This window comes from Malus domestica, chromosome 14 (genome assembly GCF_042453785.1).
Source record: "Malus domestica chromosome 14, GDT2T_hap1".
Taxonomy (NCBI): Eukaryota; Viridiplantae; Streptophyta; class Magnoliopsida; order Rosales; family Rosaceae; genus Malus; species Malus domestica.
The window spans coordinates 29696008-29711797 of NC_091674.1; the positions used below are offsets into that span (position 1 = coordinate 29696008).

Here is a 15790-nt window from a genome sequence, read left to right on the forward strand (position 1 = left end):
TTATTATTTACGGAGTAAATTTTTTTCAAAAGGTGTAAAAGGACGAAAATGCTTCTATTGTGCTCAACGGGAGTTTACGTTAATGTATTTCATCATTTCATGTTTTTCCACATTTCTCAGCATATTTAAATGAGAATTTTAACAAAAAACTCCCGGTACTGTTCATTTTAACGAAAAACCATATTTTTACACTAAAAAGTCAATCTTGAAACTATTCACTTTACCCTTTATTTTGTCATTTTCGTTAAAACTCAAAGTTTTCAAATCTTTTTCATTAGTTTTCCTTATTTAAATAATACGTGTCGCTATGAAGGCGTATCGCAATCTAAAAGTAACTCAAAGCTATAACAAAACTTGAAATTTCGTCATTTTACATTTATTGGAAGCACATTTGGTTATGGAAAACTCTCTCTCGGTCAATCTCTTCCCGTCTATCATCTCTCACATTTTCTCTCTACCCCTCTCTTTGTCCAAACAAAAAGTCCACCACACCATTTTCTGACGAATTTCTTACACCAAAATCACCATATTTGTGATCGTCTCACTCCCACAAACCCAGTGATGGGTTTTGTTTCATGAAAAACCGAAGAAAAACGGAGGTTCTGGAGCTTCGAAACGGACCGACACCATCCTAGCCAATTCCTGCCAGGGTGAGACCTCTAACCACCATATTTGGATTACTCTCGTTGAATAGATGAATTTTCATATATGGATCGTGGAATTTAGTTAAGAACTGAGTGAGATATGAGCGTTTAAATTTCTCCTCTGCAGAGTGCAGACGCACAAACCAAACCCAAGGGCGCCAACTGCACTACATTTACGTTCAACAGTAGCACAATATTGAATCCATATCCATCAATTTCAGTCAACTTTCGTACTACCATTCGTCATTAAGTTACTTCAACAAACTTTATAAAGATTGCACGTAGCTACTTAGGCACGAAGGAATCTGGTGAGTTTCACTCTCACTCTTAACAGTTTAATTAGTTTAAAGTTGAAATATTGCTTATATAAAATAAGAGAATTGTTATTGGTATTCAAAAAATCTTATTTTGCATGCCAAATTTTCTATAAATAAAAAGAAAAATATACTTGTAAGAAACGCGAAATGAGATTTTATTACTGCTATTAACAATTCCGTAAAAATTTTTTGTAACTTTGATTTTTTCTGTTGGTAAAATTTTGTTTTGCTTGTACTAGGGTAAAGTACCCATTTTCACATACATGATTGGACTCCATTTGGTAATATTTTAATCAGCCGTTGGATCATGAATCATTCTCTATAAGTATCCAACTATATGAGTCTATGTCCAAACGTCCCATTTCTCGATCTCACCCAGAAATCAAGAAAAAAATGAGTCCTTCAGAAATAACCATCCTAATCCTTGTCTTCCTTACCTTCTTATGGTCTCTTCTCCGCATCCTAATCAACGCCTCCTCAAGGCAAAGCCAAAAACTGCCTCCTGGCCCTATGGCTCTGCCAATCATTGGCAATCTTCATATGCTAGGCAACCTCCCACACCGCAGCCTCCAGAACCTAGCCAAAAAGTACGGACCCATAATGTCCATGCGCCTAGGAAGCAAAACCACCATAGTAGTCTCATCCCCCAAAGCCGCTGAGTTATTCCTTAAAACCCATGACACCATTTTCGCTAGCCGCCCCCAAGTCCAAGCCTCCAAGTACATGTCGTACGACACGAAGGCCATGGCCTTTTCTGAATATGGTCCATATTGGCGCCATGTTCGAAAGCTCTGCACGCTTCAACTTCTTTCTCCTTTGAGAATCGAGGCTTTCGCTCCGCTGAGAAGGGAGGAGGTAGGGTTGTTGGTGCAGTCCCTAAAGGTAGCCGCAGAGGCGGGTGAGGTGGTAGATCTTAGTGAGAAAGTCGGTGAGCTTGTTGTGGGAATCACGTACAGGATGGTGTTGGGGAGGAAAAATAATGATATGTTTGATCTCAAGGGGATTATAGAGGAGGTCATGTTCTTGTCAGGAGCTTTCAACATGGGTGATTATGTGCCTTTCCTTGTTCCACTTGATGTTCAGGTATGTTACCCTTCATCCTTAATTACCAAAAATGTTACATGCATGAATCAACAATAAAACTAGAGAAATGCTAGCAAGATCATAAAATAGAAACATTTAGAATCACTGCTTGCACGTTACTGATCCTGAAATGCTAAAGAACAAACAAAAGACGTTTGAAATAAGTAAATGCAAGTATGAGCAATTGAGCTTAACACTGTCCTCATGAAAAAATTTAGATGGATGGTACATTAACAGGAACAGAAGTAGTGTCAACAAAGTAAAGTGAACAAGGTGAATCCATAGTTTAGTGGATTAGCTGTTTACGTTGGCCGGCTGGTTTTCATCGTCTGTTTGTTGGTGACATGATTCACAAGTCGCATCCACAAACTGCTAAAAAAGAGATCATATCGTACACGTATGGTCCATTTCCATAGGCTGCAAACATTGATATTATCACCGCTGATGGCGGTGACACTGACACGGTTTCTTATCTTATGCTTAATTTGGCTCCATTGTCAAGTTTAATTTGTCGACCGAAAAAGCGGGCAAGACGTATTCAATGCCGGCCGGGATGTTCTATTACAATTAATTATTTTAGGAACCTTAATTTTTGGCAGGCAACTGTATACAAATTATATGGTTGTTTTCTTTTATCCTTCTTGGAAGACGTAATATTAATAAGGATTTTACCATTAAAAGAGTCCCTTACAAAAATTCAAAAAATAAAATGCCGGTAATGAGTAGATACAGATTCTGAGGTTTATAATTAGTCATGTTAGGGAGACTAAATTTATAGATAAAATTTGTAAATAAAATGATGTGTTACAAATAGAGATGAGTACGTCGTTTATCAATGTTTAAGTAATAATCCAATGATCAACTTCTATGTATTTTAGTTTCCACAATTTTGCTTACAAATTTAGTCTCTCAAGCATTAACCATATAACAATAATGTTATTGAAATTAAACTCAACTTACTTGATTATTATATATATGTATGAATCAAACTAACCATAACCAATGTGAAAAGCCTTTGTATTAGATAATGCTAGGTAGTCCAAATTTTAAACAAAATTTTATAAGTCATATGACGTAGTTGTTGATAATTGAATTATTACTTAAATGTTGATTAACGTACTTATTTCATATTGATGACACGTCATATGGTATGCAAATTTAGTCTCAAAACTTTGTTTACTTACCATTATTCTTTTTGTAGTAAGGGTTGGCACGTGATCCCGTGTAAGATTGCCGCCATGTGACCATCCTCACCCAAAAGTTACTCCTAAATTACAAGATGTAAAAGATTTTATATATGCATGCATGTCTTGATGACCATTACATTGCCTAGATTAAAATAGCGATAGCTATAGAGTACTCAAGTAGAAGACTAGTACATATATTGATTGGATTGCATGGAATCTTAACTACTTCCTCTTAGGGATTGACCAAGCGCATGAAGAGAATTAGCAAGACTGTGGACCAACTATTCGAAAAGATAATTCAGGATCATGAACAAGTTTCTAGAAGTGAGCAAGTACAAGGCAATCATCATAAGGACTTTGTAGACGTGCTGCTTTCATTAATCCACCAACCATTAAACCCCAACGATGAGGAAGTATACATGTTCGAACGAACAAATGCCAAAGCCATTTTACTCGATATGATTTCTGGTTCCTTTGACACTTCAGCCACGGCAATCGTCTGGACCCTGGCCGAACTCTTGAGGCACCCGGAAGTTATGAAACGTCTCCAAAAAGAGCTCCAAAGTGTGGTCGGGATGGATCGAATGGTTGAAGAAAGTGATTTGCCAAAGCTGGATTACTTGAGCATGGTGGTCAAGGAGAGCTTCAGGCTACACCCTGTTGGACCATTACTTATCCCTCATCAATCCATGGAGGACGTTATAGTTGATGGATATCACATACCCAAGAAATCAAGAGTCTTCATCAATATTTGGACCATTGGGAGAGATCCAAATGTATGGTCAGATAATGTGGAAGAATTCTACCCTGAAAGGTTTATGAATAGTAACGTTGACTTGGACAGGACTTCCAGCTCATACCATTTGGGTCTGGTCGAAGAGGGTGCCCTGCTATGCAGTTAGGGTTGACCACAGTTCGTCTAGCTCTGGGAAACTTGGTGCACTGCTTCAACTGGGAGCTCCCAACTGGCATGCTGCCTAAAGACTTGGACATGACTGAAAAGTTCGGCTTATCGTTGTCGAAAGCCAAACACTTGCTTGCCATGCCGACGCACCGCCTATAAAATCGACCTTCACACACACACACAGATGGTGTGTCTAGGCATAAATAAACACACACACACACACACCCACACACACAGAGATGGTGTGTATAGGCATAAATAAACAGTACTTAACTGTATACTTTGGATTTTAATTTTTAGTCAATTTGGAACTTTATTAAGACAAGAAAATGTTACAGAAACAAAAATATTGCCCAATAATTTGAATTGATGCAAGTGGCTTATAATTTAGTTGGTTAATTAAGAGCATTCACTTTGCACTCGAGGTTCCATATTTGAATTCCACTTCCTAAGTTCAATATAGATTGTCCTATCCTTTTAAAATGTTAAAAATAATTTGGACTGGTATTAGATATAACCTTCCAACTAAAAGAAAGCACACAACACAATTCTACCGTTCCAAGTATAAAAGTTTCCTAAAGAAAATAAAGCAACTTTCAGCATCACCTAAGAGTAACTCCATCGTATCAAGCTCCCCTAGGGTAACTTGCTATTGAATAGCTTGCAGTGAACAGTAACTGTCTTTAATGAACAGTAATTGTCTTTTGCATCTCCACCCCTAAAACTGAATAGCTATGACAATATGCAATAAAATATTAGTATTTTTATTTTATAAAATAATAAAATATAATTTTATTTCAAATTTCAGATATGATTTTTAATTAGTTTCGTTGTACTATATTTCATTAAATAAGAAATTACAACCCAAAGTATTTGAGAAAATATAACGAAGATTAATTAAAGGTGATGTCGAAATTATAGAGATTAACGGCTAACTCGAAAAAACGACGTCATGTATTATACTAAAATTAAAGGTGATGTCGTTTTTCCAATTAGATTTACCAAAGTTAAAAGAGATGTTTTCTGGGTTTGGGTTTCGATGGTTCTCAGTGAACACCCAATCACTTAAGTTCTTGATCAAAACATTCGATCTTAATAGCTATAATCACCCATGGCTCTGATACCACATGTTAGAAGTATGTAATCACCATGAACCAAAGATTCATAGATATGCCATTAAGCCACGAACACAAGAACAACGCTTAGAGTTTATAAGAACAAAGTACAAGGATCATACCTGCAGCACCTGATGAAGTTGATGAAGCCATGTCAGTCTGTCAAACAATTAACCTTCTCCAATATGAGCCGTGTATTGCAAAAGCAGAGGCTAGTGTTTATATACTCACCATAATCCTCACTGTCTCCTATTAGAATCAGTATAGGACTCAACTATCCATTCCACATGCGTATAAACACAATCCCAATCCACGTTCAAGTCCACAAAACTTAAACCATTATCAGTACTCTCAATCCTACAAGAATTAGGATTACTTAAAGCCTATTAATCAGACTTTTCCATATCAATTACATCAGCCGGATACAATGTTAATTTCATACTCACAATCTAACAATCCACCGATCTGCTTGCCGTAGTAATAAGGCAACCGAAAATTGGTTTTCAAGGGAACCCCATCGAAGAAGTACGCAGAACATAATGTAATGGTCCAATTCGACACGAGTGGCAAACTTGCTACCTCACGCTTAGCTTCATTGAATCCATTCATGAGCATTACGTAATGCTACAATAACCATTTCTTGAATAAGCTTCTTCAAAATTCACCACTCCCTTCTCTTTAATATAAACAAGGAGAGTTTTCTTAATAATAGGATAGATTTGTGTAAGATATTGCTTGTACTTGAAAAAAAATTCTTTTATCCCAACTTCGTAAACATTAATTGAGGTGAGCATACCTACATTGGCAAGTGATGTGTTCCCCTTGCGAACTTGAGTTCGAATCACACTCCTCACAATTTAATATGCTTAAGATCTAATATCGCTTATTAAAAAGCTATAAAACGAATTACATGTTTGATGATGATTTAGTTTTTAGTTTTCATTTTTGTAGGGGGAAACTACATGGAGAAATGATGGGTGGAGATGTAAGGAAATATATGTAAGAAATGTACACAAAATGAGAACTAAAAAGATAATGCTTGTGTTCTCCCAAACTGAATGATTTTCTTTACAGATATGATCTTTAGATGAATATAAGAAAAATGAACGGTTCCTATAAGATATTTGGTTGCTAAAGATACGTTCATCATAAGTGAGGGGCAAATAAGTTCCCCATGAGAGGAACACAAGCATTATCCAACTTAAAAACCCAAAACCAAAAGTCATTTTAAGTTGTGTTCACTTTCAAGATTTTATTTTCATTCATTTTTCTTTATATATTCCCTTTTTTCCACTACCATCCTTCATCCCTCATTTTCTCCATAGGGGTATACTTCCTACATATCTCAAGCAAAAAAAGTAAAAACAAAATGATTACCAAACAATCCAAAAATATTTATGAACCGAACCCTAAATTCCCGATTTCTCTGAGCAAAGAGTAGTTGTCCGGCCGGCTGTATACATATCTAAATGATGATTTTGTTGTTTAAATTATGATATATTTTCATGTAGATCAATGTCCAAGAGGCCAGGTATATATGAGAGAAGAGTAGAGAACGGACAAACAACTAGGCCTAATCAACTACCTTAAATCAAGGGAGTTACACCTAGTACACCTAATCACGTCAACTCCAAGTCAAGGGAAGATAGCTGGTAGATGAAAAAGAGAAACCGGACAAAGGTTCGGGTACACACTTTACACCTTACACTTCATACTTTACACTTTACACTATACACACTTTACACTTTACACTTTACACTTCAACTATAAAAACACCTCCTTTGAGTTCATGAGCAAATGTCCCATTTCTCTCACACAGAAAGCCAGAATGCTTCCTTTAGCAATATCCATCTTCCTACTCTTCCTTACCTTTCTTTGGTATCTCATCCACATCCTGACCACTGCCTTCCAGAGGCCAAAACACCGAAAGCAGCTGCCGGGGCCTTGGGCACTACCAATAATTGGTAACTTTCATATGCTAGGCAACCACCCACACCACACCCTCCAACACTTAGCCAAACAATATGGCCCCATAATGTCCATGCGCCTCGGCTTGGTACCCACCATAGTGGTCTCATCTCCTAAAGCTGCAGAGCTGTTCCTTAAAACCCATGACACCGTTTTTTCTAGCCGCCCCAAACTCCAGGCCTCTGAGTACATATCGTATGGTGCAAAGGGTATTGCCTTTACTGAATATGGTCCATACTGGCGCCATGTTAGGAAGCTTTGCACAATGCAGCTTCTTTGTCCATCAAAAATTGAGGATTTTGCTCCGTTAAGAAGGGAGGAGGTGGGATTGTTGGTGCAGTCGCTGAAGAAAGCCTCGGAGGCAGGTGAGGTGGTGAATCTTAGTGAGAAGGTCGGTGAGCTTGTTGAGGACATAACATATAGGATGGTATTGGGGAGTAAAAGTGATGATATGTTTGATATCAAGACAATTATTAGGGATGTCATGTCCGTGCTAGCTTTATTCAATATTGGCGATTATGTGCCTTTCCTCAGGCCACTGGATATTCAGGTACGCAACATGCTATGCATAGTCGTCTCTGACGTAGTTTATGCAACATTACATTATTTGATAATCATTTAATTTTGTGTTTTTAGTTTTCCACTTTTTTGTTCGATATATTTTATGTATACTCTTCCCATAAATCCCTCCCACCACGATTTTCCCCACATTATTTTTTCCCCTTCTCTATCTTAAAAAAACCCAAAAATTATATGATTATCAAATAGGTCTTAAGATTACTTATCATGCATTTATTAACCTTTTCTTCTTAGGGATTGACCAAACGCAATAAGAGAATTAGCAAGATAGTCGACCAACTTTTTGAAAAGATAATATGGGAACATGAACAAGTTTCTAAGAGTGAGCAAGTACAAGGCCATCATCATCACAAGGACTTTGTTGACGTGCTGCTTTCATTAATACACCAGCCACTAAATCCCAACGATGAGCAAGGCTACAAGATTGAACGAACAGATGTGAAAGCCATCTTACTCGACATGATTACGGGTTCCTTTGACACTTCAGCTACCGCAATTGTTTGGAACCTTGCCGAACTGTTGAGGCACCCGAGGGTGATGAAAAATCTCCAAGAAGAGCTCCAACGTGTGATTGGAACAGACCGAATGGTGGAAGAGAGCGATCTGCGAAAGTTAAGTTACTTGAATGCCGTGATCAAGGAGAGCTTTAGACTACACCCAATTGCACCATTTTTAGTTCCTCGGGAATCCATGCAGGACGTTACGGTCGATGGATATTACATACCTAAGAAATCGAAAATTCTAATAAACACTTGGGCTATTGGAAGAGATCCTAACGTTTGGTCGGATAATGCGGGAAAATTTTACCCTGAAAGGTTTATAAATAGCAATGTTGATCTTCGGGGGCATGACTTCCAGCTTCTACCATTTGGGTCTGGCAGAAGAGGTTGCCCTGGTATGCAATTAGGGTTAACCACAGTTCGGCTGGCTCTGGCAAACATTGTCCACTGCTTTAACTGGGACCTTCCAAGTGGCCTCCTACCTCAAGACTTGGACATGACTGAGACGTTCGGCTCGGTGCCGACAAAAGCCCAACACTTGCTCGCCATGCCGACCTACCGCCTGGAGACTAAATAGACGTTTATCCGTTTTCTATCGATATACTAAATGCCGTAAGAAATTATATCAGGTCGGGTGGCTTGAATATTTGTACGTGTCTTAAATGTCATGCATGGTGAGACTTCTATTGTAACTATACCTTAGTGTGCTAAGAAAACGGCTTTCTATTATAGATTTGTAACCCTATATAAACACTTATTTCCATTCTAAATAACTTTAAGCTTTTATTTATAATAGAAAAATGAGGAATTCACGAAGAAAAGTGAGGGAAAATTCGTCGACATTATCCGACTAAACAATTATCAGAGACTTTCACAATTAGATTAGTTACACATATATGTTACTGACAGTTCAGAATCAAAATGTAGTATCCACGAATTGTAATTTGAAGATGTTTTTATACTGGCACCATCAAATCCAACCAATTAAGATATCAACATTATAATTGCGTACACTGCTACAACTCACCTGCATCCTCTTCAAAATTGATTCTCTGCATATACTAATTAAATGAAGTATCCATTTTTTACCCCAACTATTAGCTAAAGTGGGGGCATTGCCCCAACTATGAAGTATCCATTTCTTTATTAACGAAAAATACTTGCTATACAGAATAAAATAATATAAATAATACAATAATTAAATGATACTAACTTGATTGAATCACATATAGAGGCTAGTGCTTAAGCTATGTCTTATGTCCCACTCTTGTGCTTGTGGTTCTACGATGTCTGCTCGATCATGATACAACTATCTAATTCTACAACATGCATTGGATTATAGAATTCTGGCGAATTGTTTTGTGTGTTTACTCTCTAGAAATTTTGTACGGAAGAGGAGGGAGAAAAGATGAAAATACTAGAAACTAAGACTGTGAATATATAGGTTGTTTCACACTCTTTCAAATACTTGTTGAACGTATTTGAAAATGCACAACTCTTTCTAAGAGCTGTGTCTCTTAATCAAAACAGTTTTTAATTAATATGTTAATTAAAAACTTAATCTGAAATTAAAATTAATGAACTTTGATTAATTTTAACTTCCAAGGCCCCAAGTGCCCCAATTGATTAATTAATATTAATTGTATTAGGCTATATTATACAAGCCTAATCCACACAATCATAAGGTCCAAGCCTTCAATCCATTTCCAAATGGTCCAAATCCTAATTAATAGAATAAAGGACTAGACCTATATAAAGGCATTGGGAACTAAATGTTCCCCGATGTGGGACACTAAAAGTCTCAAAACTCCAACAATACCCCACATTTTGAGATGACTATGTGGTCCTAAAGAAACTAAGATACGAGAGTAAACAATAGATGTGACATACATCAGGAGATGTGTCTTTGGACTTGAACCTACCTTAGTATATACTGATCATATTTACTAGATGACGCAGTGAATATAAAATCTTGAATGGTTCATCTCCACAGTAAACCAAGACAATAAGCAAAACATATGCCACACCAACACATCACAAATTCATACGTTTGTGTTCTTTTTTGTCCTGAACAAATCCTGGATTCATGAGAGCTTTAGAGAATGTAGCCATGTAATTCTCATAAATGTGACCCCACATTTACTCTCATATAGGTGATATTGATTAGGAATAGGCTGCTACTATTCCACTTGATTCACAAGTATCAATATCATTAAACTAATGTATCCTACACTTATTAGCAGTCACCACACTTCTTCCATTATAGGAATGGGTATGTAAGTTTGTTTGTAACATCCTACATCGTCCAGGGGAATGGATTCTATAAGCCTTATATGTATATTCCCATCTTTAACTAGCACGAGGCCTTTTGGGAGCTCATTGGCTTCGGGTTCCGTCGGAACTTCGAAGTTAAGCGAGAAGGTGACCAAAGCATTTCCATGATGGGTGACCCATTGGGAAGTTGCTCGTGAGTTCCCATAAACAAAACCGTGAGGGCGTGGTCGGGGCCCAAAGTGGACAATATCGTGCTACGGTGGTGGAACGGGCCCGGGATATGGTGGACCCGGGCCAGGATGTGACAAATGGTATCAGAGCCAATCCCTGGCCAGAAGTGTGCCGACGAGGACGTCGGGCCCTTAAGGGGGGTGGATTGTAACATCTTACATCGTCCAGGGAAATGAATTCTATAAGTCTTATATGTATATTCCCATCTCTAACTAGCACGCGACCTTTTGGGAGCTCATTGGCTTCAGGTTCCGTCGGAACTCCAAAGTTAAGCGAGAAGGTGGCTAGGTCACTTCCATGATGGGTGACCCACTGGGAAGTTTCTCGTGAGTTCCTATAAACAAAACCGTGAGGGCGTGGTCGGGGTCCAAAGCGGACAATATCGTGCTACGGTGGTGGAACGAGCCCTGGATGTGGTGGACTCGGGCCGGGATGTGACAGTGTTTCTTCTTTAAATCTAGCCAAACCAGTTTGCCTATTGAACCTAGACCATGGGATCTCCAATAAACTAGGTTAGGTTTCCGTTTGGCAATTTCATTTTATTCTATTGGTTTTAAACACATTCCCCTCGATGTATGCTTAACTTGCTCTCTAGACAAACCTTTAGTAAGCGGATCCGTAATATTATCTTTTGACTTAACATAGTCAATAGAAATTACACCACTAGAAAGCCATTGGTTTATTGTTTTATGCCTTCGTCTAATTTGTCTAGACGTCCCATTGTATACAGTATTTTTAGCTCGATATGTGCAGCTAAACTATCATAGTGTATACATATTGCCGTTACAGGTTAGGCCATATGGGAACATCTTCAAAAAAATATCTTAGTCACTCAGCTTATTCTCCAGCCTTATCGAGAGCTATAAATTTTGTTTCCATCATTGATCGGGCTATGCACATTTGTTTGGAAGATTTTCAAGATATTGCTGCTCTTCCCAAAGTAAATACATATCACTTATGGATTTCATATCAATATTATCGGATATCCAATTCGTATCAGTAAATCCTTTAAGCACAGGAGGATACTTTGTATAATGCAATCAATAATTTAGTGTATGCTTTAAGTATCTCAATACTCGAATTAACGTTTCCCAATGATCATGCCTACGATTGCATGTATATCTACTAAGTCTACTCATTGAGTATGCTATATCAGGCTTTGTACAGTTCATAATGTACATAAGGCTTCCAATAACTTGTGAATATTCACGTTGAGATATAGCATCACTACTACTTTTCTTTAGTTTGCTATTGGCATCAAACAGAGTAATTGCATCTTTACTTTCCAAATGACCATACTTTCTAAGTGTAGCTTCTATATAAAGGGATTGTGTAAGAGTATAACCTTCTTGGTTTCTTTTGATTTTTATACCAAGAATCACATCAGTTATCATATCGAAACTTGATTTCAATATCTTATAGGTACAATTTATTATCTCTTTATTAGTTCCCATTATAAGCATATCATTTACATATAAACACAACATAATATAAGCATTATTTTGAGTTTTTGTGTAGACACACTTATCACACTCATTTATCGTAAACCCATATGTGATCATAATATGGTCAAATTTCTCATGCCATTGCTTTGGAGCTTGTTTAAGCCCATATAGCAATTTCACAAGTTTACAAACTTTGTGTTCTTGACCTTTAACCACAAAGCCCTAGGGTTGTTCCGTATATATTTCCTCATCTAAGTCTCCATTTAAGAATGTCGTCTTTACATCCATTTGATGTATTTCCATGTTATAGAGTGCAGCTATAGCAATCAATAGTCTTATTGAAGTAATTCTCGTTACATGTAAGCATGTATCAAAGAAATCCAAACCATGTTTTTGACGGTCCTTTAGCTACCAAGCGAGCCTTATATTTGTCAATTGTACCATCCAGTTTTAATTTATTCTTAAAGATCTATTTGGACCCAATTGGCTTATTGCCAGGGGGCAAATTGACTAATTCCCACTATGATTTTGCATAATGGAATCTACTTCATTGTTAATTGCATCCTTCCAAAATGGAGCTTCAGGAGTGGACATGGCCTCCTTGAATGATTGAGGTTCTGTCTCAGTTAATAATGTCACAAAATCAGGCCCAAAGTCCTTTCAAATTTTTGTCCTTTTACTCCTTCTAGGTTCAAGTTCTTCTTCTTGAACTCTAGATGGGGATGAACCATCATCATGTTTTCTAGGTTCGTCATTAACTTCAAATACATCATCATGTAATCTCTTTTTTCAAGAGATTAGACTCGCCCATTTTGTATGGAAATATGTCCTAAAAAAATATTGCATTTATATATTTTATAATAGTATTGACATGTATATCGCTTACTTCAGAATGAAAAACTAAGAATCTATAAGCTGAACTATTAGATGCAAAACCAATAAAAACATAATCTATAGTTTTAGGCCCTAATTTAGTTTTCTTTGGCAATGAGACTTGTACTTTTACCAGGCAAACCCACACTTTAAGCAATTTAAACGTTTGGGTTCTTCCTTTCCATAATTCATATGGTGACTCATTTCTTATTTTAGGTGGAATTCGTTTCAAAATTTTGTTTGCAGTAAGCAAGGCTTCACCCCACAAATTGTGTGGAAGCCCGAGCTATTCAACATGGAATTGATCATGTCTTTAAAAGTCCTATTTTTCCATTCGGTAACACCGTTTTGTTGCGGTGTATAGGGGGCTGTTGTTTTATGAATTATGCCATGTGTGGCACAAAATTCAACAAAGGCATGATACTCATATTCTCCTTCCCTATCGGACCTTAATACTTTAATTTTCTTGTTAAGTTGATTCTCAACTTCTACCTTATATGTCTTAAACATATCCAATGTCTCATCTTTGCTATGAAGTAAATAAACATTGTTTGTACCATACTTGACCAATCCCGAAACTACTGAGCACCAGTCAACCTTATACCGTCAAATACCCAGAAGAGTTTCCCTCCAACCAGGAGGCCAATCATAGCGCGACACGTGTCGATATCAGAAGCCAATCATAGCACGACACATGTCAACATCAGAAGCCAATCACAACACGACACGTGTCAATGTTAGAATGAAACTAGAAACTCTCTTCTATAAATAGAGATCATTCTCTCACAATATTTCCTAATGTCATTTGTACTAAATCATTCACTTGTACTCACTAAAGAAGTGCTTGAACCTATGTACTTGTGTAAACCCTCACAATTAATGAGAACTCCTCTACTTCGTGGACGTAGCCAATCTAGGTGAACCACATACATCTTGTGTTTGCTTCCCTGTCTCTATCCATTTACATACTTATCCACACTAATGACCGGAGCAATCTAGCGAAGGACACAAACTTAACAATTTATGTTGTACCAAAGTCCTCGCTGATTTTGTGCATCAACATTTGGCGCCGTCTGTGGGAACGACACTTATTCCCAATCTCTTCAGCTTTGCCAAGCTGGTTTCCACCATGTGTACACTCTTTTTTGACCAGGCACCCCTTTCCAACATGGGAAGCGAAGTAAGCCACAACACACCAAATGACACCCATCTTGTACCTAGTGCGAAGCAACGAAAGAAGAAAGGAAAGAAGGTTGCTCTTCAAGCTAAAGTCGATGAGCTAAAAGCTCAGAAAAACAAGATAGCAATGAAGAATGAGGTCATCTAGGAGCAGTATGAGAAGCTCTTTGAGACACTCCACGAAACTAGGCATACTCAAACACGCGAGCTCGTTACCCCTGTGGACATCAACCATCATCTGGGTGCCCCCAACACGGAGGGTCACCTCCATTCGACATGGGTATCCTTGATGAGGAATGAGCTAATCATCAAAACATTGATCAATATGAGACTTCTCTTAACCCAGATACTTCGACCCGAAGTAGAAGAAGTGGACGAAGACCTCTCCTTGCAGAAGGGTTGGAAGGATCGAAAGCCATTTATCATAACTGCCGAGACTTCCTAAAGCAATGTCCAGAGAATCCCCTCCACATATGCTCGAAGATCAATGACCCAAGGGTTTCTGAAAAACTCGATCCCCTCCCACGACCCAGGCCAACTGCCAATCTAGGGAAGAAACGACAGGTCCCAGAGGAACATGAAGGTACGGGGGACTCTGAGGTATTCCGACAGAATCGCCCTAGAAGTCAGTACGGCGAGTCCAAGAAAAAACCACACGCCCTTGCTTAAACTTTCCTACTTCTAAGAGGCGATGGAGACTTACAAAAGAAAATTCCAGTGGTACATGACTCCACTCAGAACCCCCATGTCCTACAGCTTCTTGAGCAAGTAAACAAGTTAAAGGCCGAACGTCAGGCCAAGATACCTGACTGGAACCAACCTAGGCCTGGCCCTCTCACAAGAAGGATTATCGACACCCCCTTCAAACGAAGACAAAACAAAAGCTTAGTTTACAACTCTATACTGGAATGGAGGACCCAATAGAACACCTTAACCTCTTTGAGTCCACCATGGCATATCGGATGCATATCGACAAAGAACGATGTCTTCTCTTCCCCTCCACCCTCTCTGGCGTCGCTCTAAACTGGTATTGCCGTCTTCCACCTGAGACAGTAAACTCATTTGAGGAATTGAGAAAACTGTTTGTCTCTCAACATATCTTCCAGACCGATCGCTTGCATTCTACAGATGACTTGTACACTATTCACCAGAAGTCGGACGAGTCACTACAAGAGTATGCCGGTCGCTTCAGCCATGAGTATTCTCGTTGCACTGAGGCAGATGACAAGACTGCCCTCAAAGCCTTCACGGCAGGCCTACATGATTGTTTCTTCAAGTACATGATCAATGCCAACACTTGGTAGACTTACTCTGAGGTGATGACACATGCTTACAACCACGCATTCGCAGAAGCAAGGACATACCAAGGGAACCTCCATATGGTTAACCCTAATCAACAAGTGGGAAGTGGAAGTCAAGTTCTACCAAGTGAAGAGATCTTGGCAATTCAAACACCTATTGCATCATTTCCTGCCTTATTTAGCTACTCGC

General features: G+C 38.3%; 1 protein-coding gene and 1 pseudogene across 1 annotated transcript; both read left to right on the top strand.

The window, feature by feature from the left end:
* Nucleotides 1-1313: 1313 nt before the first annotated feature.
* LOC103448256 (cytochrome P450 CYP736A12-like) lies at nucleotides 1314-4521 on the top strand (annotated as a pseudogene).
* A 2509-nt stretch (nucleotides 4522-7030) lies between these two features.
* Nucleotides 7031-9070, top strand: LOC103448252 (cytochrome P450 CYP736A12-like). The gene is made up of 2 exons (XM_008387503.4): nucleotides 7031-7768; nucleotides 8032-9070. The coding sequence occupies exons 1-2, from the start codon at nucleotides 7040-7042 to the stop codon at nucleotides 8872-8874; spliced, it is 1572 nt and encodes a 523-aa protein (XP_008385725.3). The 5' UTR covers nucleotides 7031-7039; the 3' UTR covers nucleotides 8875-9070.
* The last annotated feature ends 6720 nt before the right edge of the window (nucleotides 9071-15790 follow it).

Excerpts from the sequence above, each read along its gene's own strand:
- LOC103448252 (XM_008387503.4), top strand. The coding sequence starts at position 7,040 with ATGAGCAAATGTCCCATTTCTCTCACACAGAAAGCCAGAATGCTTCCT. Across the intron at positions 7,769-8,031 it reads TCAGGCCACTGGATATTCAG|GGATTGACCAAACGCAATAA; the intron begins GTACGCAACATG and ends TTTTCTTCTTAG.